The sequence below is a fragment of the Accipiter gentilis genome, chromosome 15, assembly GCF_929443795.1.
Source record: "Accipiter gentilis chromosome 15, bAccGen1.1, whole genome shotgun sequence".
Lineage (NCBI taxonomy): Eukaryota > Metazoa > Chordata > Aves > Accipitriformes > Accipitridae > Astur > Astur gentilis.
In genome coordinates, this window is record NC_064894.1 from 4055661 (window position 1) to 4083122 (window position 27462).

Here is a 27462-nt window from a genome sequence, read left to right on the forward strand (position 1 = left end):
TGTAATTTTAGGTATCATTTAGCTGTCTGAGAGATCAAAATATAGTGCCAGGTTCTGATGTGAGTTATACTGAGGATACTCCATTGAAGTTGACAGGTCCAATCAATACACAGCATGCACTGACATGAAGTGGATTCATGACGTTCCCTGAATACTATATATGCACAGACAATGATTGCAATTGCACTCATCATTATGTAATTTCTAGAAGATATATTCTAGCTAATAAGCTTCATGTACTAAGTAGTCTGTATATAATTCAGATCGAGTGGTGTAATCTAAATTAATTGTATTCTTTATTTATTGCACTTTTAAAACATGAAGTAGCATAAGAACATAACAGAATGCAAATTACTTCAAAATGTAAGAAGGCACTGTAGCAGTTGCTACTTGCAACACTGACTGAAGGGAAAGGCATTTCAGATTTGGAGTTTTCAACTAAAGCATGCCACATCTATGTGACACATCACAGGCAGACAGACAGACAGCTTGTGATATGCCCTTCATGCCAATGAGAGTTGATTCCATTCCGCAAAAACTGCAACCTTAACTGAATAATGTTACTGGATATGTTTTAGATATGTATACTTTCAGTATTCTATATGATATAATGTTGTAAGCATCAAAAATAGTGTATGAGACCTCCATATAGAGAGAAGGAAGTAAATATAGCACTGTATTTGGTTGCATTTTATTTTGAGCCTAGAAGTAGTTTACCTTCACATTTTTATTTTGGCCTTGAGTCCTAGGGATGTCTCTTAATTTTCCTGTGCCTCATGCTGAGATTCAGGATGATACTGTCTGTCTCTGTTTTAAGGTTTTCACCTTCAAGAAAGGTGCTATATATAAGGTTTTCACCTTCAGGAAAGGTGCTATATAATGTGGGTAGACCATTAGTGTATTAACATTGATTACTCGGGGACACTTTTTTCAGTTCTTTTCTACCACGTATGAAGGCTGAAGAGTACACCAGCTTTGCCAGTCGAGAGAAGACAAGCCCATTATTACAACCCCCATACCTGCAGAGCATCGGGAATTCTTCTTGTGCTGTTTCCCCCAAGGAAGCCACACACACACAAAAATATTCTCAGGAGATGGAAGAAAGTGGATAGGCTAGTAAGCTTTTCTCATTTGTTCAGACAGGCTTTTTTTGGCATCTAGTTAAGGCACATACTTCCCAACACCTCCTCTATCCCTTTTTTTCTAGACTGTGAAATAAAAGCACTTAGCCAACCTCTTAACCAATTTATATAGTTTTTAATGCCAGCAGTCGTATTTGTCTAAACACACAATCTAGCTGATATGTGACTAGCTGAAATGGATTTACCGGAGGAATAAGAGGACTTAAATCCTGTATTGCCACTGCTCAGTGCAGTAAATTTTTCTGGGACTTCCAGATACACAGTTGTTACAAATGTAAATTGTCTGTTGTATTGCGAATGCATCAGACATATCCTACATGTGCAGATCAAACGGAGAGCATGTCCACAGAATCCACTGGACCTTGTGCGCCACAGCGGCCTCTGCAACACGTGCCCTCGTGCTATTGAGTCAACACAATCCCTGGTACATAAAGTTCACTGTCCAAACACGGCACAGTGCAGACCTTCATACTTTCTCCAGCATTTTCCAGATGAAATACAGAAGCATCTGTTTTCACGTGTTGTGATGCAGTGTGATGCGCACTTCTTTCTTCTAGCCTCTGTACTAGGCACTTCTAGCAAAAACCAAGGTACAACAGTTTAGATGTTATCTCTGGAGGTTATCATTATCAGCTGACTTTGTTTTAGGCAACGCTACCATTACACAGGTGTGAGTGGTATTAAAAAGCATGTCAGCTGGGTGTAATTTACTTTACTGGGCAGTTGGCCAGTAAATACATCCACTCAGGAAGATTCAGGTGAGCAGCAGCTCACATAACTGCACTCTAAGTGGCTACATTCAAACCATTTTGAGTCTGGAAGCTGAGCAGACAGATTAATACGTCCTAAGGTAAGAAGCCTTACTGAAAGGCAAGGACGTCAAGGGTAAGACCAGCTTAGAAGAGTCTAAAATATACATTAAGGAGGTGTCTCCTACATCTTCTTTTTCTTTAAACAAAAGAGCCTCCTTTTATTAAATCTGTACTTGGCTTTATTTGACTCTGTAATCACAATGATTTTCCCAGATCTTAAAGAAGTGAAAATTATTAAGACAAAAAGATGCGTTACTTTATAATGTTATAGAAGTTAGCTCTGTGAATTATAGTTTTCAACGTACAGCTTACATCTATTAGCTTCAGCAACATCTGGGTTGTTTAGTTTTGGTTTTTAATCGGATCGTAAACAGCACTGTAAGGAAGCTTTGTGTTTAGCTACATTGCAGTACATTTGCTGTCAGCTAGGCATAGACAAAGTCGCTGCATCTCAACTGCTTGCACAGATTTGTTACATTGCCCCATTTTAATAAAGTTTCAGTCATTGTATGAGATAGGTAGATACCTGCCACTATAGGTACCTCAACCCTCAATGGCTCCATCAGACCTCCTTTCCAGTCACTGTACAACTCCGGAGGATCTTAAATCCAGAGGTTCCTATGAGTTTCATGGTAAGCTGCTTGGCCATGAAGTCTTCATTCTAATATGCTCAGAAGAACCTCTGCATTGACTCTTGTCAAGATACGTAAACAGGTAATATCTCTGTCATTCTTGACTCTGGCCTTTACTTAGCAGTGAATTGGCTGCTACATAAAACATGAACAGTACATGTATGAAGACTGATGCTATAGTTCTTTTGTCCAATAGTTGAATGGTTAGAAAATTCACCCAGGACAGGAGAGACTTGCCCAAGGTGAGGTCTCATCTGTGCTTGCAAAATTCAGAACCTTTTCAGGAGGAATGACCGAATCTCTGGGCTGTAGGGCATCTTAGAGTAACAAAGCTTCTCTAATTCCCTCTGTTTACCACTAGTCCTACTCTTTCATATTATAACTAAGTATTGGTCTGAAAGGGAAAGACTACTCACTTTTGCAATCTGTAGTTAAGGTTTTCAATGAAGAAAAGATATCCAACCGAAGATGTTAAGCATCAGTCACTACAAACCCCTCGTCACCTCAGACTGGCTAATTACTACGTGTCTGATCTCAGTCAACAGCCAACAGCAAGCTATATATGTCTTTGTCCCATTGAGGTATTTGTATCAAATGTGTTTTTAATGTGCAGCCTGATAACCAATAGAAGATTTGGAGCAGGTTCAGTCAGGGTGCACTCTGACTCACCAAGGAGAGAATAGGGAGAAAGCATTACTCTTATTGAAGCGGTTGTTAATTGGCCAGTCAGGTACACAAGATAACATCTGCTCTAACAAAGAGACACCTCTAAGGAAGAAAAAAAATACTTATTTTAATTAAGAGGGATGGTCATATTATCTCCCAAATAAGAAAGAAATCAATGCATTTAAGGAAAAACAGATTAGATCTGTTTAGACTCCTGGGGAAGACTTACAAAAGAGGTTTGGTTATAAAAAGCAAGTGTCTTACACAAGGAAAAGGACATAACCTGAGGCCTAACTTATACAGAAAATAGAACTCTTTAGAAGCTGAATGTTTGGGAAATCTTGCAGAATAACAGCTGGATAAAAGGGGAGACATACTGCTGACATAGTCCCTGTGTCAGTAGAGCAAACATCAGTTTTATTTTATTTCCTTTTTTGTGTCTTATAAACATTTGTAACTGTGTCCTATTTTTTTATTCGTTTGTTTGATCTCAGCCTGGCTTGAGTTAAGTTTGTTTTCAAAGTGTAAGCGGACAGCAAAAAGTCTTTACTTCTTTCTTTCAAATCGGACACTGAGACAACTTAGCTCCAGTTGCCATAGCTCCACAGCACATTCTTCAGAGAACCCCCAGGTAACACCAGAGTTGTGGGATACGCTGCAGGATTGTGTAGGAGCAGCAGGTGGTATCACAAGATACAGGCAAGGAGCAGCTGACGACGAGGAGGGTTCTTAGTCATGCAGCTAAGATATGAAGGACCAGGTATGAAACCTGAGGGTCTTCAGAGACCCTCTGACACTGACGTTTGAATGCTCCGTCTGCTGGGTCAGTGATACTGAGTGGAGCGGGAACCGGAACGCAGGTGCCAATCCCCGTCTTCCTGCGGTATCGCTACCAAGTCCGTGCTTTCCTTCACCTTCTTGCCCAATCCGTAGTTCAGTTCACTGAGCACCTACTTCAACAAGAAGGGCTGAGGGTGCTCTCACACAGGAATACGCTGTAGTCTGGGGTTAGGTCATCTGCTGTGAAATATCTATTCAACACCCCTTCTGCAGAGAAGGGAATTGAACTCGCCTCTTCTACCTCACACCCACTGAGCTGTTGGATAAAAGGGGGACTCACCGCTTTGAGGCGAACCTAACTTCAGATTTTGAGAGGTAACATGTAGACATCTAGCTCCAAAAGAGAGCTCAGCTCTCTTTTTGCATCACCGGAGCAATGAGCATCATTTCAGTGCCTGACCACTTAGTATGTTTGCTTCTGCCATTCTCATTTTGTGGCTTAACTTTCTTCCTGCATTACGGTTGGCATCTCCAGAGCCTAATTCAAAGCACTCTCTGAGGAGACTGGACATGTGCTGTTTTTAGTTTTATCTGTCCATTCAATCTAAAATAGCGTAGGATGTTGTAACAGTAACAGTGATGGAAACCCAGCCTCTGTTCTTCCCCTCATCAATTCCCTTTCACACTTATTCCTCTCCTTGATGGTCACAGCTGGCCTTGAAACTTGAACTGATGATACTACGCTTTATTGCTAATCTTGTCATTTGGAAGAAACATTAGCGATAGCTACAACCCTGATGCAGGCTTTGACATTCTTAATTTCCAGGATAAACTTCTGAGCCCCTAATCTTTTCCAGCCCCTGGAAATGTACAATGTACAAGGATCCTTTTTGCTAAGAGTCCCTGTGAATAATAGTACAGTGTGAAAATTTCATGAGTTGATTATTGGGAAAACACTACCTGACAATTTTCCCTTAGATCACCATAAATCTACATAGATATTTATAGTCTGAACAAACAAATATGAAAGACTTTACTGATTTTGTGAAGAGTGAGAGCTAATAAAATATTTGTTGAACTCTTTTTTTACTACTAAATGTGTGATGTTATCCTATAAAATGAACCTAATTGAAACTGAGCAATTTTATACATATCCAAAATGCTTCTAAGCTCACTACTGCAAACTTTGAGAATCTACATTTTAACACAGCAAGTGTCTATACGACTTTGCCCCAAGAAACCAAATATGTCACATAGCAACATAAATGAGGAGCCTGATCTCTAAATGTACCCACAGTTAAGTAATGCGTGCTCGCAAAACGTAACATGATCCTTGATGTCTTGGTCATTCAGCATTATCAGTTTTATCTCTCTTTCACAGTAAACCAACTTAGCAACGCTGTATTGAAATGAAAGACAAAATTAGAGTACAGACTGATAATAAATGAGAGCTTATCAGGAAGGAAGGGAGACAGCAATTCACTGTAGAATTTGCAGTAGAGTTGGCCAGTTTGCTTCAGTTATTGTTTTTATGAAAATAAGAAATATCCCTCTGTTGCTTCTTGTAGTTTCTAGTAAATCGTTTTCTTGGGACAAGATATCCTGGAAGGAAGTGAGACCTCTTGTCTGCTCCATTCATTCTGGAGGTCCATGGGGAAAGAAGTTGTAGTTCTCGTACATCCTCAGCAGATACCTACATCCTTTGGCAGTGCGTGCATAGCAGGAACACCCAGTACTTAATCCTATGCTACTTTCTCTGAGAGCATCTACAGGGTCAGAGATGAAGCTATGGAAAGTGATTGGTTTCCCTCATTTTTTTTGATGCACCAATACTCATCCTCTTTGGAGATTTTCTCTATAATCTTGGGAAAGGGGGGAGGATGCTTTTGGTCGAATATTCATGCATTAGGCTCTTTAAAATACAGAAGTAGAGCTGAGTGACTGTAGTGTGCCTGATGTTGTTCAAAACTATGAATGGATCCCGTAACTCTGATAATGAAAAGTCTGCATTATAGCAGTAGTACAGAGCACCAGTAATTAAGAACTATGCCGTAGGAGGCAGGAAATTCCTAGTATTTGTCTCATCCTGTTTTTGTCATATCAGTCCTTTAGAATTTCTTTTCCTTTTACACTCTGATGAACTTGCAGTATGCTAATGACAGGGCAACTATTGATTACAGCGCAGCTTATGCACACTGTGTGCTAGATCATGCCCTAAACTGTACAAACAGAAAAGTTATAAAGAGTAATAAAATATTCCCCCAAGCATTAATACTCACTTCCATAGCTCCCCTTTTGCCGAACCATTTGTATATAGTAGTCAAACTGATAACCAAGGCCATTTTTGATCTTGCCTTGGACCTTTCTGTGAGCTGTACATTATTAGAAAGTTAATGTAACAATGTATGCTTAAAACTAAATGGCTCTGTTATAAAACCTACTTTTCAGGGTTTAATATCTCACCTGGTTTAAATCACATTGGAATAAAACTTGGTTTCCAGCCCAGATGCACATTTGTTTTACAAAAAAATTATTCAAATACGATTTATTTTTGATGTAAAGATCAACAAGAAAAATATTTCTTCAAGGATTTCTACTTTCTTTGGCAAAAAAAAAAAAAAAAATCACAAATATATCATTGAGGAAAAATAAACAATTCAATGCCTGAACTGGAAAAGCAGCCTTATTCTTTAGGAAAATGAACTCCTCACAGTATTCTGATTGGAGATCCAATTGCAAGATATTCATCACCCAGCTCTTTCTTCTGATACCACACAAATCCAGACATCCTTTTTGGGACGTTTGTGGTATTTTAGACATGTAGTCATAAGGCAGTTATTTTTGTCCAGTCTATTTCTTTTCATTTCCATGATTTCATGCATTAGTTTTTCTAAATTGTGTGAAGGAAAAAAAGCCCTAAGTCATAATGACACAATGGTAATCACATTAACAATTTCAGGGTAAACAATACTTTGTTAAACTACAGTTTTCTGTGTGACATTATTAAGCAAAGTGTGTTTCCATCCACCTTTTCTTTGTGGTTTTTTTTCTTTCATTCCTTTTTTTTTTTTACTTTAGGAAAAAACATGGAGATAAACCAGATGCTGCCATATACTACTGGTAGGGATAAGATTGATCACAGTAGAAATTACGCATACTAAGAGTTAGGTCATGTCTCAGACATATGGAGATGCACAACTGAAAGGAGACTCCTGCAGTTGAGCCTTCCCTATGGCTTCCCTGGGATTTTAGGTCCAGGTGCAAAGAATTAAGCAGGTGTTGGAAGGACTTTATTTTCACTAATGTGCCAGCCAGCACATCTGAACAGGCACAATGATGTACGTAATCTGCTACTCAGAAGGGCCATGAGCTTCTTTCCTATCTTTTACTAGGCTAAAAAAATTCTTATGTCTGCATTTTCCATGTGCTTCTCATCATTATATGTCATTCTTTACTGAGAATAGCATTGGAATACCAAAGTCTGTCCTAAAGGAAAAACAGCACCTAGTTGAACGGGGGGGGGGGGGGGGGGGGGAAGAGAAAAAGCATAATAATGCACATACCCGAGAAGTAGGGATTATTGAAATTATCTCAGGAGGAACAATATCATAATTTCTTAACTTCTATGTAGTTTGCTTTCTATAAAGCTGTTATTAAATACTTAAATAACAGCTTCTTGCTGTTATTTAAGTAATGTAACTTAATGGTCAAAAAGATTTCTCATCCTACTTTAAGTGCAGATAACATTCATCAAAGAAATTACTAAAGTAAGCTACCATCATATATGTATAGCCAAGGTGTTAATTCTTCATTCATGATGATCAAAACCCAGGCAACTACTTGGATCACTACTTGCCAGCGTGGAAAGAACAGTTAAGTGTATTGTTAACTTCCTTTTTCTCTGTCTCACAGCATCTCCCTCCAAAAACAATCTTTCATTTGAAAAAAATTCTTCAAAATAAATTAAGAAGGTAGACAGTGTACAGTATGAGGTGAAGTCTATTTACTGAGTGGTTTTGACAGCAATGTCGTAGCTGATTTTGATTTATCAATATGTTAAAGTAGACAAAACAATGCAATTAGTAAGACATGTATATTATTAATTTTAACAAAATATGTCAATAGTAAGTGGTAAACCATGTCATGAGACCAAGAAAAATACTGCAAAATAAGGGAAACATAGTGGATAGCATATGAAATGTGGCTTGATTATCAGTGTGTGTCAGATTGGCAGTTGTGTCTGTGAATGATTTTTTTATTCTACAGAAATGCTTCTATCCTATAAACTACATTTCCATTTCAACATCTGAGACAGTCATATTGTTGTTTTCAGTAGTGAGCATCACTTACATATCATGCAATATTGCATAATACATTATTAAAGAGTAAAAATTGCATTATTTCTTCTATGTCATACACGTTTAAGATGCTTTTCTGTACATCATTTGGCCATCATTTTTATTGCACAGTATGTTCCCAATCCTTGATTAGAACTAAGAAGTTTACATTAAACTCTGAAAAGGTTTTGAAAGGACACTCCGGCATTCCTCTGACTGTAAGACTACGCTGAGAAGGACACACTCACAGGCAGATGTTGGAGCTGAGGTTTTTCTAGTGCTTATGCCGTATTAGCCATAGATCCATGGGCCCAAATGACATCCTGCTTAGACTTTTTCCCCTACTTCCCTCCTTCCCCTGCTCCTTCCCCCTGCCTCAGCTGCAGGATGACACAGGATCTGCAACGGTGAATCTGTGCTTCTTGGGAATTCCTTTGCTTGTACCATGGGAATTCTGCCAGGTTGATTAAATCTTCTGTAGCTCAGTGGAACAGTACAAAATTGCCAATAATGGGCATGAAGCTACATCTATATTTGCTACGTATTTTCAATTTGGTAATTTTCCTTGATATAAATAGAACATGTGTTAATAGTACCTGTCACTCCTTTATAGCTTTCTGCATAACAAGAAAGATCCACAGGAATAATAGGTGCCCTTTTGCATATTCATATGCTAACCCTAAACATTAGACACAGAGTCAAAGAACATCACACCGAAAAGGAATGAAACTTCCAAATGTGAGATATATCCTGATTGGCCCAAAAGAGTTGCATTATAAGAGGGACAGATCATAGATGGGGGACTTCATAAAAAGTGTAGCGCTGAGATACACTAAATATAATACATTAGTTTTAACTCTATGTTTCCCCTCCTTATTTACTTTCTACCTAAAACCAAATACTGGTTTTACGGCAGCAAGTCAAAATGCCCAGCATCTCTGAGTGAGTTAGCAATCATACATTTCCAATTGAAGTGTATCACTGAAAAAATGAAAATGAAATGTAAAAAGTGTCCATGTTAGACTGACTCTGCTCCTGCCGTGTCAATGGGTGTCTTATTGTTAAATTCAGTTAGAGCACTTCCTTCATTTCGGAGTGTTTTTTGAAATTCCACTGAAATTTTCAGCAGAATTCAAGAAGGTTTTCAATATTGTATTGTGCATTTGTAATACCTGGTGATATAGTACAACACTGAACTGCTCAGCTAATGTATGACTGGAATTTTTTGTTTGCGCAAGTGACTTGAGGAACAGAATGAGCCCCTCTAAACCTGGTGGACTGCCCATGATTTATACTAATTTAAATATAATTATAATTGTAACAGATGTTTTGTTTTAAATTAAACTGGTCTCTGTGGTTGTCTACCTTCTATAATTAGAGCTTGTCTAACTCTGTGCATTGGACACCATCTGCAAAGATTTAGCGCTAACTGTATGCATTGTGCATCCAGTGCTTTTCAGCATAGGGTGAATTCAATATATTAAATCTTATTCTCAGGATGAATAATACCATCCTTTTGTTTTAAAACATGTCACTTTCTCTTAAGCTATCATGCTTTAATATTTAATCAGCACAGATAAATGCATTTCATTTGGCCTTAACTGTGTGTCACAATAAGGTAAGAGACAGGAAAGCTGATGAAATAAATTGCTTAAGTTATGCAGAAGATAATGCTTCAGAATTTAGAATATGTAACTATATTTTTTCAGAGTGGATGTTGATTCAGCCTGTGGCTCTCTGAAAGACACAATTTGTGAAGGAGAGCTAATAGACGGCTTTAGTGCCTTGAAGAATTGGTGATTTTCTCTCAGTTATTTCCCTCAGTTGCCGTTTGTTTTGTTTATTACAGGATACTGTTCCGAAGACAATAGCGTGTAAGGGTTACATCTGGTGTGTGTTCAAAAACTAGTGGCGCAAAATGCCGAGGTGGGCTGGGGTGAACTGCGCTCTGAGAGCAGGCTTGAGATAACCAATTGCCTTTGCATGAGGGCCCCGGCATATAGAATCCCTCACAAAGGTGGGTTGTCGAGGCAGAAGAGGTGAACCAAGGGTGATCACAGGGACTGGAGATTATTATTCCCCCACCTTGTTTCTTCCCCCTTCGTTTTTCTTTTTTTTCAAGTCATTTAGTGACCTGAGGTGAAATGGCCAGGAATTGACAGCGCACAGGCTGCTGCTTACAGCAGACTCGTTGCAGTTGCTCCCTGGACATGAAAGGAGGGGAAAAAAGATGAAAGAAACCCAATTGTTGTTCTCTAAACATAACATATGTAAAGATAATAGGTTTGCTTTGGTTGAAACCAACCCCTTTTTCCTGTAGAAATGATTTCCCCCCCGCTGCAGTTCAGGAAAAAGGAGAGATGATTTTTTGTCTCTCCCTCTCCCTCTCCTTACCCGCACAAAGAAAACGTGGGTTGATACCATTTTTATTGTTCTGCTGGGGTGGGTTTCAGACCTTGCATTAGCATATTGAATGTCTAATTGAATTCAGGGGCCGTGTTAATCATCTTGTTTTGTTTAGGGGCGGTTGGCAAAAGGTGCCAGCAAATGATCGCTTTGGCTTGGGGTTAGCGTGGTGCTGCCACCCCAAGAAAAAGAAATCGAGAAGGGGGAGGGAGCTAGGGAAAGGCGAGTTGACTGAGTGATGTTTGGAGGGCGAACTCGTGTGTCTCTTTGGTGATGTTGCGTGCTGCTGTACTGAAATCCACCCCTCTGCCGGAGCTAAGGCAAGAGTTGGAGGCATCTGATGCTGCCGTTTCCAGGGTGAAATTTCTAAGGCTGATCACTAAAAACAACAACCGAAAAACCAAAAATCCTCAGCAAAAAAATAGCTGTCAGAACAGGAGATCCGGCATCTCCCGGTCCAACTGGCACAATCCAGACAGACGTTTGAAAACCATCTGCCTTTAAACTAGCCACATGCACGAGACCGGGGGGGGGGGGGGGGGGGGTGACGGGGGGGTGACGGGGGTGTTAAAAAAAAAGAAAAGAAAAAAAAAGAAAAAAAGACACTACAACTAAGAAGCACCACATTTTTTCCAAAAGGGAGCCGGTAGGAAAGGAAAAGAGAGGGGTGAAAAAAAAAAAAAAAAAAGGCAAAAAAAAAAAAAAAAAAAAAAAAAAGCGCGAGAAAAAAAGCCTCCCCCTCTTCCCCCGATGAGTTTTTCGCAGTGCTCTGGTGAGGCTCGGAGGTGGCTGGCAGCGCAGGGGGCGGCTGCTGCCGCGGCTGGCGGGGCTCCGCGCAGCGCAGCGCGGCGCGCCGGCTTTTCAGCACCACCGCGCCGGACAGCTCCGCTCCCCGCTCCCCGCTCCCCGCTCCGCACGGCGGGGGCCGGTCCTGCGCCCCCCCCCCCTCCGCCAACAAGTACCTCTCCGCTTGTCCGGGAACTACACTACACTCCCCTCGCGATTCAACTGCATTGTGTCCTCACGGAACTGGCCGTCAGGCGTAATTATCCCCGGTTTTTCCCTCCTCCCCCCCCCCCCCCCCGCCCCCCCCCATCCCTCTCTTTCCTTTGCAGGAACGACTCTTTGGGAACCTGGTCCACCCAGGGATGTAAAACTGTGCTTACCGATGCATCCCATACGAAATGCTTATGTGATCGTCTCTCTACCTTCGCCATTTTGGCTCAGCAACCTAGAGAAATAGTAAGTAACAAAGCGGGGGGGGGGGGGGGAGGGGGGGGGGATATCCAGTTTTAATGCAAAAGGCAATAGCGGGGGGGCCGCGGGGGTGGGGGGGGGGGGGCTGATGGAGCTTTGCTCTCAGGTATATTTCAGACGTTGCGTTGAGGAATTGTTTAATATTGCAGGTAGGGAAATGTTAGTCTCCCGGTGTCCACGGTGTCTCAGAGAAACGAATTCCAGATTCTGTGATAGAACTAAATCCTAGTGAAATTTGCATGTTCTCGAACTCTGAATTTTTCAGAGAAAGCCTTCTAATTGTGATGCAAATGTGTCGGAAACTTTTGTATTGAACAATTATCAACTTAACAAGCTTTTCAAAGGTTGCAAGCCTTTCCAGGGGAATGTGCAGGGCTGTATTATTGCTCTTGGTAGGAAAACCCTAGATACTGTCGTTAAACAGATTGCAGATCTGCATTGGACGTTTTCAGCACAGATTTTCTATGTAGTCTGTTGATATGATGTAAGAGAAATAATCAAGTTTTCATAAGGGGGACATTGAGTGCATGAGCAGACACTCCCAGTATTACTGAATGTAAAAAGAGCTAAAAAGCAAATATTTGTGAAGTTACCCTGCTAAGGCATAATTTCATTTTCCTGGGTTTGGAAGCGTATGATCAGACTCTTTTTAATGGCAAAGTAGACCAGTTTGGAACAAAGTGGTTGAAATAAAATGTTACTTTCCGCCTGAGATCTGGCCTAAAAGTACATCGGTCTTATCTCCTGTTTGGGTGACAAAAGATATCTTGATAAATGTAATTTACAGTACAACCCTGAGGCTTTAAAAAGCATTTTGGTAAACCAGGCACAGTATCCTTTGAAACTTTTAGATCTAAATTTTTTCCATTTGTATTAGCAAATACCATGTCTGTTTCAGAACATGAGCACTTATACATACAGAGGAAAAACCTCTACCTGATATCTGATGATAAGAGTTTCTTTTACGGGAGGGAAAGCTAGTTTGTTTTCAAGGTCATTTATTTATTTTCATTTTTTATTAATACACAGAACACAAATGAAACAATTCTAAATTTGCAGCTTCTTTACGGAAGGCTTATGATATTGTTGCCATAGATATCTTGCCGTTCCTTCTAGACAATCGGATGCCCAAGGAAATTAAGCATGTGAGAATAGTGGATTGAAGTCAAAGTTATTAAAAGTCAGAAAGTTTGGTAATTCTGCAACAAGCACGAATCAAATTCTGGGACAAATTACTGGATGGTTTTTAATATATCACAGTGAAACCAAGCTGTTTGTTTAATACACAATTCTAAATATTGCTGCTTCTCAAGAGGAATATGTCTTTTCATTTTAACTGGGGAATAGTTTAAACTTGTGCTACCGTCATAGCCTCCTGTTACATTGCAATATTACTACTTTCTTTATTTTTCAAAATATCGTGCAGGTATTGTAAGGCATTTTAAAGCTCAAAGGCCTCTGAGGAATGTATCAATAATTAAACAGATCTTGGAGTTATGTATGGATCAGTTTTGGAATTAAGTTGATTTCTGCTTCATAAGTAATATTACTGAAGCTATGTGTGACAGGGTGGCTGCTTTTATCATTCTGCTTGTTGTTGCTTTTTTTCCTTTTGACTTGTTTTGATTGCTGGAGGATGGGTTTTCTTCATGCTTGTCTGTTGTAACCTACAGATCATGGAATCATCTGGTACACCCTCAGTGACCTTAATTGTAGGCAGTGGTCTTTCATGCTTGGCCTTGATCACCCTAGCAGTTGTCTATGCAGCACTATGGAGGTATGTAATGGATTGACAAAGCCAGATGTGAATACATAGTTATATTTAGTTGAATTAAAATTTAAAGAGAGCATTAAATGCAACATTTATTATTTGGAAAAGAAAAAAAAAAAAAAACCCACAACAAAATGTAGTGCATGTTTTGACACCTAAATTTGTTGATGTGATTGATTAGTTTTACTCTCCTGGCCTACTGGTGATGGTATAGCCCAGTCTTCTCCTTCCCCTCTTCAGTGTGAATGGTATTGCTCTCGCAGTGGGTTATTCATAGTGCTAATTAACATTTTACAGATTCCTCTATATGATATATTTCATGTGAGCCTTCTGGCCTATACCTTTGACTGCTTTTCCTCTATTTACGTTTTAAAACAAAACTTCTATGTGACAAAAATGACACATCAAAGTGCCACATCAGGTGTTGCAGATTTAGGGAGATTCAGTCAAGTGGTTTTGAGTTTATCCACTTTGGTTATAAGTTTCAATGAAGACCATAAAATTAACTAGTCTCAAATAGTGTGGTGGTACTTTCCAGTAATAGACTTTCTTTCCATCTGGAGTTTACTATATTGAAATATTATATTGACTTAAAAATGCAATAGATATTTATGGAATAAATTAATTGGAGAAATAATGAGAAGTAGCATGATGTCTCAGTGTAGAAGAAATAGAAAAGTAACAGGAAAAGTCATGCAAAGTAATAAATATTATTAAAAAAGTGAACATGGGTTCTCATTTAACTTTTTCCCATAATAAAAGAAAAATAGGTGCTTATGCAAGTAAGAAGAAACACAGGGAAAAATAATAAAGTATAGAGTAATGTAAAATTAATAGAATTTTGCTTTTAGAAGCAGCTTGATAATTTTACACCCTTTTCTCTTTCACTCTTTTATGTAGCCACAGAGACTCACAGGATTACACATATATATAATAAATATAGACTACCTAGTTACATAAGTTATAATAAAAAGAATATAAAAATTATCAGTTCTTGTTTGTGAAAGCTAAGAATTGACAGTATTTCAGGATATAATTCCCATCTGAAGAATTATAGTGTTATTTTTGCACTCCCTGATATATTTAGCACTTGGATGGAAATACTGTCATGCTCAGTGGAACTGGTCTTCTCCATTATTTAAATTAGATATAACGAAGAAATTTTTTATGAGGAGGGTGGTGAGGCACTGGCACAGGTTGTCCAGAGAGGCTGTGGCTGCCCCATCCCTGGCAGTGTCCCAGGCCAGGTGGGATGGGGCTTGGAGCAACCCGGTCTGATGGAAGGTGGCCCTGCCCAGGGCAGGGGGGTTGGAACTGGATGATCCTTAAAGGTCCCTCCCAACCCAAACCATTCTATGATTTGATGATTACGGTAACTTCCAAGTGGAGAAAAAAATGTATGTGATGTGTTACGGACCTAGTGTGGGTTCTGCATCCAGCTGAGGAAAAGATAATTCATATAGATCTCGGTGTTCTATCAGTGAGATATTTTGAAAGTATTATGACAACTGAGTGGCCCGTCATTTGAATCATTAAAATTTGCCTTCAACATGTTTCTCAAGAGCACAAAGCAACCAACTATAGGGAGAAGATAAACACTGAAACTTATATGTATATATGTTTGTTATTGTAAATCGAGGGGTAGGGAGAAATTTATATTTTGACCTTATGTCTGTATTTATATTTTGGAACACCCACCTTCCCTTTGAATGGCAGGGCCATTCATTATGTTTAGAAGTGATATGAGGTAGAGGTATTGTGGTCTGAAGAAGGCCTGTGTGAACATTGTTTTATGGTTGATAGATTTGATCCCCCCAACTGATAATTCAAACTGAAAAATAAGTTCAATTATGTCAGTCAAATATTTCCCTTCCCTTCCTTTTCTTTCTCTTCCCTTCCCTTCCCTTCCTGAATAGTGGGCTGGCAGAAAAACCTTCCTGGCTTAAGTCAATGCTATGAGCTCCCGCTTGCGCTGTATTTACTCAACCACCAATATCCTTTGTAGTCCATAGACACTCAGTGTTGGGAACTGGCCCAGGTGAATCAATAGTTAACAAAAAAGAAAGTAGCAGCATACCGACTGTGTAGAGAAAGGCACTAGACTTTCTGTATTTGTTTGCAAACATGTAGAACTAGCCTTGACAACATTGTTATGTTTGAAGGAAAAATGTGGTCTGAGGTAGCAGGGTTGTTCTGTCTTCTCAACTAAAAACTGTAATGCTGTATTACTTAGTTGATAGCTGAGCAAAAAGGACTCCAATTCATTTCATGTCCAAAGCTCAGCATTTCTCGTGGGTTCTGCACCCTTTGGTGTGACCTCCTCAGAGCGTGAGCTATGGGTGTACGGCTCGGGAGGAGACAGCAATACTAACTAAGCTCCAGTGAGAAGCATGTAGTATATGGATGGTGTGGTCTTTGGAGGAACTGAGCACCCTGAACTTTCACTTGCTTTAGTAGTCAACATTTACTTTGTTAGCAGCTCTGAAAATCAGGTCAATAAGGTACCTCACTTGAAACCATAATCATTCTCTTTCTGTCCTGTAGCATATAAAAGGTTGTATATAGAAAAATGAGGACATTGGCATCTTGTGAGGAAATAGGTGATAAGAATATTGACTTCTTCATCCTAAACATACTTGTAAAATGAATATAAGTTTGCAAGAGAGGCTGTGTGATGCTCTGCTGTAATTTAATCTTTCTGTAAGAACTTGGCTATTTTTTGGCATTAGGTCTTCTGAAGATGAAGGCATTACAGAATTATTGTTTCTTCGTACAAGTTATTTTGTAAATGTGGTGGGACTTCAAGATTCATGTTATCGTTATCCCGATAACATGTTTCAAAACGCAGTGCCGTAGTATCATCGACCAATCTGCATCTTAGTTATGCATCGTGGCCCAGATCTCCTGTTTATGTAAATCACCATATTTTTGCTGAAGTTAGTCATTGTGAGTGGTCTATGCCAGCTGTGGATATTCCCAGCGAGGAGCAGAGAGCATAAGAAGTTCCTGACACGAATGCATGCAAGCCCCTTATTATCAGTATGGTGCTGTGCTAGAACAGTGTTGCCAGCAGTTTTTAAAAGAAGCATTGATAGATTATTTTTAAAATATAGCTAGATACGAAGAGGGAATTGCAGAATATCTATCAAAATATCACAGTTCCTATGTCTGTAATGCGATAGCTCCCTGAGCACTTGAAAGAGAGCACGCACTTTTCAGGGTATCTCCAATATTTGGTGTCAGAATTGCATCAAAGCTTTGTATGATTTACTAGTTGTTTTCCTTTTAGAAAAGTTGTGCCCTCTCTTTGTTTATTTGAACAGGTACATCAGATCTGAGAGGTCAATAATTCTAATCAATTTCTGCCTGTCTATTATCTCATCAAATATCCTTATCCTGGTTGGACAAACTCAGACGCATAACAAGGTATGATGATGGATTGTATTAAATTTGCACTTAAATATCGATATCTTTGTTTTATTTATGTTTAGGTCAAAATAATTACATCCATTTAGTCCTATACTCATAGGACTTGGCATTTTTGGTAAAGTATTAACAGACAAGGGAAAATATTTACCGTCTTTCGTAGTCTTTTTTTTCCCCTCTAAGAATCCCTTTTGGTATTGTTCCCTCTGGATAAGCTGTGTTCTCTGTGGTAGACTTGTATGTTTTGTAACTAAATTTCAAAGCAAAAAAAGTTCAAAGACTCAACATCAAAAGCACAAATTCTGGTTCATTATAATAGTTGTAATAGGATTGTGCTACAGTGTTTTTGTCTTTTTATTAACACACTGGTACTCAAAAGGCAAGTAGAAATTGCTTAGAAGTTAGAGTACTACTCTTGAAAATGTGCAGAAACAGACATCATAACAAGCTATAGAACTGTTAAATCTCTGACTGATGTAGCTATAAGAAAGTAATAACCCTGCATACCTTACTTAGTGATATATTGCTGATTTATTACTAATCTGTTCTCGGTCTCTTTCGGAACGTTGTTGTCATTTGTCCCTCTCCTGTAGAGCTGGGCTGTGTCAGCGTTTTGAGGCATCACCCAGCGCCTAGTGATACTAGGCAAAATTCAGAAGTGACAATAAGTGGTTGCTTAAAATTAACTATAGCTACGTGCTAGCTTGGAATAGAAAATAGGATGTAATTGGTGAATAGGGCAGTATGTCAGGGAACACTGTTATGTTTTGGACTGAGCAAGTATCTGTAAAGTAATTCTTTATCCCACAGTGTTAAACTACTTAATGCACTGCTCATCTTAATTTTTCCAATATCTAATGAAATACATTCATCATCTGCTACAGGATAACTGGTGTTTCTACAACACACCTATAATTAATCATGTATTCTTTCCAAATGAGTGCTTAGAAATTTAGCTGCCAAAGTCTCATAAATTCAACACGAGTCACGTAGCTGTTATTTGTAAAACATACCCAAAACATAGTCATTTCCAACACATGATTTATCAAAATTATTAATATTAAGATATTAATATGTTTTAAAGTTTTGAAAGTAGGTAGAGGAACGAACAAGCAAAATATGGATTTGCAGAACAAACCCATGTGACTCACAGATTTTAATCAGGGGAAGAAAAAGTCAGAAATGCGCAAGCAACGTCAGAGTGCCAGAGTGCAGAAGAAGGCTTAAGCCTCTCTAGCATTTCAGCACTAACGTGCGTAGTCCTATATAGTATTTTATTAAGTATTTCAAGAAGAAATACGGTGCAGTAGCTGAAAGTTCCTGTGTATATTGCCACTGTGGAATCAGGGTTTGAGGGCATCAGAACGCCTGTGTGTGATAACATGCTCCCTAGGTATGCTGGCAGCCTTTCTCTGATGCTTGACTCGGGGAACTCTGAACTAAAACACACCCTTAATCCAGTTCCTTTCTTTTAATCTTAATCTCCTCGAGCTCCCTCATTTCTGCTTCCTGAAGTCCTGAAAGTGCGGAGATACTGTATTGACTTATTTCTGAGCACAGCAGATCCTCAAAATGGAGATGTTCAGAGGAAATAATTGACAGAAAAAACAACACTTCACAAAGTTTACATTTTGAATATATGGCCTGAAAAATGGCTCTAAAATATCACTTTTTACTACACTTGTCTTCTTTTTGAGTCCACATCTTGCTTTTGATGCGTGTACCACCCGGGAGCTTCTAGCCAGGGAGTACCTCTAATGGATCAAAGGCAGAATACATTTTTTATACCGAGGAAGATATTCCTTGTTACAGACCAAAAATCTTTTTATCACTATGTCCACTGATATGTGAATAGATTGTAGCTCCAAGAGGCCGGCCTGTGAATGCACCACCAAGAAAACGGCCAGCTAAAGCCACTGGTTAGCGAAAGCTTATTCAAATTAAAGCAATCAGATCCGGGTATGACTTCAGTGTGTTTGTAAGTAGGGATGTGTTTTGGCATCACGTGTTTGCATTCAAGCTCTGAATTTTTTATTTTCGAAGGTCGTATATGACCAGAAGAAGACGGTCTTTGATATGTAGTCCATAGATCTAGATTACAATACTGACATCTGTAGGAAAAATAATGCTTTCATTTTGCTGATCTGGAAAATTCAATCTGTAAATGGGAACTTTAGAAAGAAAACCAGGTCCTTGCGTATGGTTTCAGGTGAAAACCCTTTTCGATTTGTTTCTGAGATTTTATTATTTACTAGAAATCAAAACATTTGGGGGCTTAGTGTTTGTTTGAAAATTTTGGGAGAAATCTTGGGCATGTTTTGTCAAGACAATGTAATATTCAAGCCAGCAGAAATTGTTTCTGAAAAAAGGCTGAGGTGGTGTTTTATGGCAAGAAAATGCGCTCAGGTTTTTTGATGTACCAGAGAAAATTTGAGACACATGATATGCCAAGTTGGAGAGTTTATTTACTCTGTTCCATTCTCATTCTTATGTTCCTACTGTTCTCATACTATTGGGGCACCTAGTGAACATCCATATGATGCTGCTGATATTCACAAAGTTGAAGAATGCCCCTTTTTTCCATGCTTTAGTTTGGCTTTGCTTCTGAGTTCAAATTGTCCCCAGCTCTTTATTTGTGTATATTCCCTTCAAGAATGAGTGCCTGTAAATGTTGTCGAAGCTGAATTCCAGTTTAAAGTTGAACAGTGTGTAAATTAAGCGTACCAAAGGTGTATTAATAACAACCAGCGTATTGTCAGTCTGTTTGCAGTTTGTGGCTTTCTCTGTCTGCATTAAACACTGCACCAACTACTTTTATTCATTTCAATGGTCTTCCATCTCCAGGAAATTTCCGTGGTTCATTTTAGTACACCCATTGACGTCTGTGACACAAAGAAAAAAAAATATTGAGTCTCTTGGTCTTGATAAGTGCATGTTTTCTGTAATTTTCTTTCTGACTTACATAGATCATAGATACTTAGCGTGTTAGGTTTAGCTCTACTCTTTGAAGCCTGAGTATTTCCTCAGTGTTTTTCCTAAAGCTTCTTTTAGTGAAGACTGAGTTGTTTGAATATTGCACTCTGGTTCAACTAAGTTCTGCCTTTTTTTTCTGTAAAAAAAGATCATGGTATTTCCCACAGGCAGAAATGGACAAAATATTTACAGAGGACATGTAGAAGTTGTTTAAATTCTTGCAAGCTACCATAGCTTTTCCATTTCTAGTATTCTCTGTTTAAAAGCGATTTTTTTTTTTTCTCCAGTTTCGGTAACTCGAGGATACCAACATTAGACTAGAGGTCTAGGTCATGAGGCTTTTTAGCTTGTTTTAGAATAGTTCATGAGGGGAGGCAGGGAGGGGAGTATGGCTTCTCTTGGAAGATTTGGATTGGGATAGCAAAAAGGCCTTTTGTCAACAGAAAAGCCTTGCTCCTTTATTCCTTCTTAGCCAAACGTGTTGTGCATTTTATTGAAGGACACAGCTGAGAAATGTTCTGGTTTTTTCAGTATGTTTCCCCAAACCTTTCAAAATGCGGAACTTTATTCAAAGACTTTGTAATGTTTCAGACTGTGTAAGAGATTTCTGTTTTGTCAGATCCTGTTTTGAAATACAGGTCACTGAAGGCTGAATTTACAAGAATATTATGAAATTAATTATGTATCTTGTTTAAATATACTCGGTGTTATGCTAGGCATGAGAAGCATATTAATTTACAGTGGTATTTCTTTCTGTCTCTTATTTTCCTTTCTGTGTTAAACGTTAGCCACATAATCATATTTAAATTAGGGGATATGCAACTGATATCCTGGAGATAGCCTTTAACAGCTAAACTTAGTTGTAACATGGAAATTAAGTCTCCTGAATTAAGGAAGGGTAACACTATTCATGTATAACCTAACTGCTGAAATATCTGTTATTTCACAAATACTGTGAGAGCTCCCTAACATCCCCAAAAGCATTACGTATTTACTTTGAGGAGACTGACAGTTTTCTTTGAGGAAATATCTATCAGTGATTTGTAGGTTTCACTGTAACGTAACTCTTGCTATATTATGTTTCCTAATGTTCTTCTTGCCACCAAGAAAAATGGTTGTATTTCTTCTATATGTGGACCTTTAATGCTTAAGCTATAAATCTTTACAATGCTACTGATCCCATTTAATGAATAGATTCTCTACCCCCAATAAGTTATTGATTCATATTATGTGGTTTTTTTCATAAATTCTCTTTCCTTTTGAATACATTCAGAAAATACCTTGGGTTTTTTCACAGTTTGCCTAAATAAAAACATATTAGCTGTTTGATGTAAACAGTTCTTGTTTACCTATTTTTCCTGTGAAGAAAACAAAGATGAATACAATGTAAAATAAACCATAGAGTTCATTATACATATGGGCAGAAGTTAATTATTTTCTACATTATCTGTGTCCGAGTGTACTTAAGAGTTCACTGCTGAAGTTTGGGTCACTTGTGAGAAACAGGCATATTTTTAGAAACGTTGTAAGCCTCTGTACATTTTGTTAACTATAGTCAGGTTTATGTGTGCCTACCAAGGGAAGAACAGGGAAGATGTTAAGGCACGAGGCAAGATTTAGCAACCCTGGTATTCTGTGTTATCCTTGTTTAATTGCAATATTCAGTTTATTATGCTTAGTATTACATTTTGAAATTTGTCTCTTGAACCATACCTGAAAGATTATGAAAGAGGCATGTCCTGACCACCTAAAGCACGTAACATAAACAATCAGTAGTTTTGATAAATGCATTGTAAACAAGCAAAAACCCCATAAAATTTTGTAGATAATAAGATTAGAATGTTCACTAAATAGGCCAACTGGACAAAATAACCCCACTTTAGCCTTATTTCTTTTTCAATAGAGGTTCTAGGCTGAAAAAAAGCAAATAGAAGCAGAAAGGAGTTGAGAAGCCACAGCGTCCCGTTCCCACAGCACTCTGAAGCAGCTGACTGTGTAACTAGAGCTCCCTCAGGTTTTGAGAAACGATGGGTGGCGGGATCCCCTGAGAACCCTGCAAACGTTCAGGTGGTAATAACGCTGCCTCGAACCACGCGGCTCTTGCCCCGTATCTGCCGCTGCCTTACAGATGCAGGCATCGTGGCAATATATCTCCTAGGAAACAGCGGGGGAGACCTAAGAGCAGATGGAATGAACGGAGAAATGATGCTAACACAGCATTAAGGTTGTGTTAGAAAATCAGTGAGGAAGTAGGGAATGTCAGGCTGTAGCACTCCGTATTTCAGGGCTTGCCCGGAGAACTGCCGGGGAATACCCCCCTGTCAAGCAGCTGAAGCCTGGGAAAGTACGTCCTTCCGTTTTTGCCAGTACCCAACTTCCAAATTAACACCTACTCCGCCGACTGTCATCTCTTTCTTTGTGTAACAGCTTTTTGAACAGCTGAGCCCCAGAGTCTCTAGTATGGGTCAGCCATCACAGAAACACACCAATACGTAACAGGTCAGCAGTCAGAGTGCACCGCGCCATGCACATCTGCCTGCTGTGTGTTCGGGATCTCGGAAACAATTAACAGGAAAAGAGCCCACTTAACTAACTATTACAGGAGTAAGCCTGTTTAAGCAACGCTCCTTTACCATGCCAACTTCTGACAAAACCTGTTAACATCAGCTGAATTAACTACCTGCTTTTAGATTCTCAGGAGAACCTCCTGGAGCAGATCTTTCTTACCCAAGATCAGTAAATGTTGTCATTCATGCTACTGTTACCTGCCTCAGAGGAGAAGGTAACATTCGTCTCAAAAGTGCCTGCCATTCTGTTTCTCAAAATACATCAACTTTATCATTAAGTTTGCTATTTCTAAACAAAACAGACATTTTGATTGTAAGTGGGTTACAGGGAAGAAATTGGGTAGGTATTAGCAGCATGTGTTCTCTGCCTCCAATCCCCAGAACCTTTTTAAGAGCTCTGTGAACTATTTTAGAATCACAGAATTGTTCAGGTTGGAAGATCATCTGGTCCAACTTCATTCTCGAGGAAGGGTCAGCTATAAGGTCAGAATGGGTTGCTCAGGGCTTTATACAGTCAAGTCTTGAAAACCTCCACGTGTGGAAACTGCACGAGTCCCTTGGGAAACATGATCCACTGCTTGACTGTCCTCATGGTTAAAATGTTTTTCCATATATCTGGTGTAGACCTCCTCTTGTTTCAATGTAAGCCCATCGTCCCTTGTCATCCCACCACACATCACTGCGTGAAGAGCCTGGCCTCGTCTTCTCAATGACCTCTCTATAGGCACTGACAGACTGCTGTTAGATGCCCCTGAAGCCATGTCCTCTCCAGGCTGAGCAAGCCCACCTTCCTTAGCCTCTCACACGGCAAGTGTTCTAGCTCCCAAGCATATTGGGGTGCTCTGCAAAACTCACTCCAGTTTACCAAGTCTTCCTCGTAGCGGGCAACCCAATTGTATTGGACACGGTATTCTAGATACGGTCTAATAAGTGCTGAGCAGAGGAGCACAGTCCATCGCTCAACCTCCTGGCTGTGCTTCTCTGGACGCGGCCCCAGATGCTGTCAACTGTGTCTGCTGCCAGGGGACACTGCTGACTCATGCAGCTCACTTGCCCATCCCTCCAACCTGTCTAGGTCTCTCTGGATGGCAGCCATGCCCTTCAGCATATAGACTGGTCCTCCCAGTTTGGTGTAATCTACAAACCATATGAAGAACCACTCCGCTGCCTACTCCAGGTCACTGACATTAAACATAGGTCCCTGGATAGACCCCTGCAGTACTCTGCTTGTTAGATGCCTCCAGGTAAATTGCCACCCGTTAGTCATTACACTCTAACCCAACCATCCAACTAGGTTTTTATCCGGCTAGTTGTCCACTCATCCATCTGTGACCTCCTAGCCTGCTTACAAGAATATTGTGAGAGACTTTGTTGGAGCTCATTTTAACGAGATTTATTTTGAAAAGCAAAAGAGATGTTGATTTGGAAATCCAAAGTTACCAAGGTTTACCCATGAAAGGCTTAGACTGCGTCTGACCTGCGACTCGCACTGGTGGCAACTCTAGTGTCTCTCGGCTGGTGAGGGTCTTCTCCCACCCACCCGAGCACACGTTGCACCCATGTGCTGAGCAATGTTGCACAGGTTTCGTCTACTCCCTCCTCCCTGGTTGTGGTGCTGAGCTTCATGCTGGCGTGTGTGCCTCTGATGTCCTGCCTCAGCCCAAGAAAAGCATGGGTCAGACTTTCCTGAGGTAAACCTCTGCTGTCCTACTCTTCCCAAAGTGGTGGGTTTTTCCTCCTTGCTCTTCAGGACTTGTTTAGAGTAGTTTTTTTCTCTTCTAGAATTCACCCCCACAGCCCTGAGGAAAATAGCTCATTCTCTCACAAACACCTGTTTGAATCATTTCAGACAATCTGTTGATGACTCAAGCAGCTATTTGGGGCTTCACACCTTTTTTCTACTTCTCTTTTGCTTATTTGTTGAATTTCAGTGGAAATAGAAAAGCAGTCAATGGGAAGCAGATCAACCTACAGACAGTTAAATGTCTTTCATTTACATAATCTTAGTTTTAAGAAAGAGGAAACCGTAAACACTTCCTAAGTGACAATAGTAAAAAGAATTCTTAAATGAAGATACCATAGGAATAGACTTCACAAGACTAAATGGTTTAAGTAATAATGATAACAACAGCAACACCAAAAATCAGCACTCAGCTACATGGTTATTTTCATTTTAGTATGAAAGTTGAATTTCCTACATGGATTTTCCTATGTGGATTACCATTTCAAAGAATGTAGGCATAGAATCCATTCCTCATGTAAACCAAACCAGACAGAAACACAGTAGGATATTTTTGATATAGATACCTGGTAAAATAATACATAAAAAAAATACAACTCTGAGATAAATGTAGTGTAAATCTTATGCCCTACTACAATAATTATTACATCATTACTTTTCCTGTGTAACAAAATGAACCATGTTAGAAAACATAATCTCTTTTTAAAGACTATCATTTAAGGAGCAATAGTGTAAATTTGGTGCAAAAGATTATCTAGCTATTGTACTGGATTTTATTTATACTTCCCTACAACTCCCTGTTGTGTCTGCGTATTTTCAGAAACATATGGTATGGTTTAACCTTGACATGCACTGTGAAGTTCATTTGTACAGTTTCACATTTTTTTCCTTGTATTCTCCTAGGTCAGAGTTTTTAGGGCCCCTATATCTTGCAGTCAAGTCAATGAGAGTGTTTTATAAGAGAATAACTATTGGATTGGTCTGATTATTAGATTAGTCTGGTCAAAAGTTGAAAAATGGGTATTCTTTCCTTAACACTACGTACTTCACTCTGTAAAAGCTATGGGGCTCAGTCCTGTGATCCTTATACCTGAAAGATTTCTCTAGCTCTGTGTTTAGTTTTACTTTAAAGTTTTAGAAATAGTGTCACATAGAAGTTGGGAGAATCAGGCTCAGAGGTGGTTTAAGAGTCAGCATGAAAATGAATCGTGGGGTTTGTGTTTGTTACTTACGGCTGAAGCATACTCAGTTCTGAAAACAGAGCTTGGTAAGGAATCCGTTCATTTTTTATGCTGGAGTCCCTCTTGCTTTTGCAGCAACTAAAAAACCAAAAAGTGGATGATGTTTTGTTAGATTCAGTCAGACTAGTCCAGGATGCTGTTTGAACAGCGGCCAAAACCAACCGCTCCAGAAGTGCAAGAGGCTCTGGCCTGGGCAATGGTGAGTTAACCTGCCCTGTACCTTCTTCGTTTGTTTAATTTGTGATTGATTTTAAGTCATGGCCAAAATAAACTTCCCATAAAAAGTTAATTGGTCTTAGGTGCTAAGATTAAGGTCTGGGTTGCAGTGCCTATGTCTGGACCTGTTTATTCATTTTATATTTGTCTGCCTTTGGAGGAAAAAGAAATAATGTGTGACAAGAGTGGATCTCAAGTCTCTCTCTCTCTCTCTCTGAATCTTGTTTGCTTGGCTACAAGTAGCCAGGTTTCAACAGGAAAAGCATAGAGTTTCTTTCCCATTTCCACTTTTTTAGCTCTTCTACAAGGTGATGGTAAATGAAATTTCATGGGATGTGGGACAAGCAGGATGTGAATCTCTGTTGTAGACCGAGACCAACAATCAGAAGGAAGGCCAAGGATGATCACACAAATGCCAACCTTTCCTGCTTTTTCTTTCTGAGAAAGAAACTGTGGTCACTGTGTGCTGAACTCATTGAAGTCAGCATTCACTCACTGTGGTCTGAGCATATTTATTGCATCGTGAGAAAACCCGATTTTGTTAGATGCTCTGGATCACAGCAGGACTTCATCATGAGAGGGGTGCTAAGTTTGTCAAATCAAGGGACTCCTAGGTATGGTTAAGGACCCTAAGTTATTTATCCAGAGATCCTCTTAGTGCTAGTGTAAAATGCACGTAGTGCCTCTAATTTTAGATTGCTGCTGAAACATGACCTTTTTATATTTGTTTTCATGGACATACGTGCTTATTATGTTGAGTCTCAATGAGTCACACCACAGACATCAAACCTGGTACTGAAAAATTTGACAGTAACTGTGTTCTAGTATTTTTCTCTTTTGATGGTTTTGTCAAAATTTATAGAAAACTGACACTGTGGATGAATAAGTAGGTATTTTGTGGAATCTAATAGAAAATTATGCTCAGAATAATTGTTGAAAGAAACTGTAAAGGTAAATTTACAAAGCATACATTTGGCTATAATCATGGACATTTTTAATGAATGTAATTGTGAGCTTTCCAGAACCCTGCAGGGAAATGCACATGTTTGTAATAAAAAGGCCTCAAGCTGTTAAAACTGATAGAATTTCTGAAATGTCAAGAAAGTTCAGTTTGCACTAGACTTCTGGGTTTAAAAACAGGATGGAAAACATGTTAGTATCTCTCTCTTCTGAAGAAAACTGAAATATATCTGGCACAAGGAGTCCAGCAGTTGGAAGGAAGTATGAATAAGGTTGGCACAAAATGTTGTTCTATTAGTAAGTGATTACATATCTGTCTCTAATTAGTAGCATGGCATATAATTTGTGCTCAATGCTCTTCATTTTATAAAAAGTCATATCTTCAACCCATCCCATATTTGCTAAATAATTTCTTTAAGCTAGGAAATTTAAATGGATTTATTATTCTTTAAATACCACTTAAAGTTAGGTGAAGGCTTAGAATGAGAATAGCTTCCTTAACAAGCTTAGCTAAGCCATACAGGACAACAAAGCC

At 39.2% G+C, this 27462-nt stretch overlaps 1 protein-coding gene across 6 annotated transcripts in view; it reads left to right on the forward strand.

Moving 5' to 3' along the window:
- The window catches only part of ADGRB3 (adhesion G protein-coupled receptor B3), a 467107-nt gene that overhangs the window by 354217 nt on the left and 85428 nt on the right, over positions 1–27462 (forward strand). For all 6 annotated transcript variants that reach the window (XM_049818118.1, XM_049818121.1, XM_049818122.1 and 3 more), the window contains 3 exons: positions 11891–12017; positions 13706–13809; positions 17127–17229. In XM_049818118.1, coding sequence (XP_049674075.1) covers positions 11891–12017; positions 13706–13809; positions 17127–17229 — 334 coding nt within the window. The remainder of the gene's footprint in view (positions 1–11890; positions 12018–13705; positions 13810–17126; positions 17230–27462) is intronic.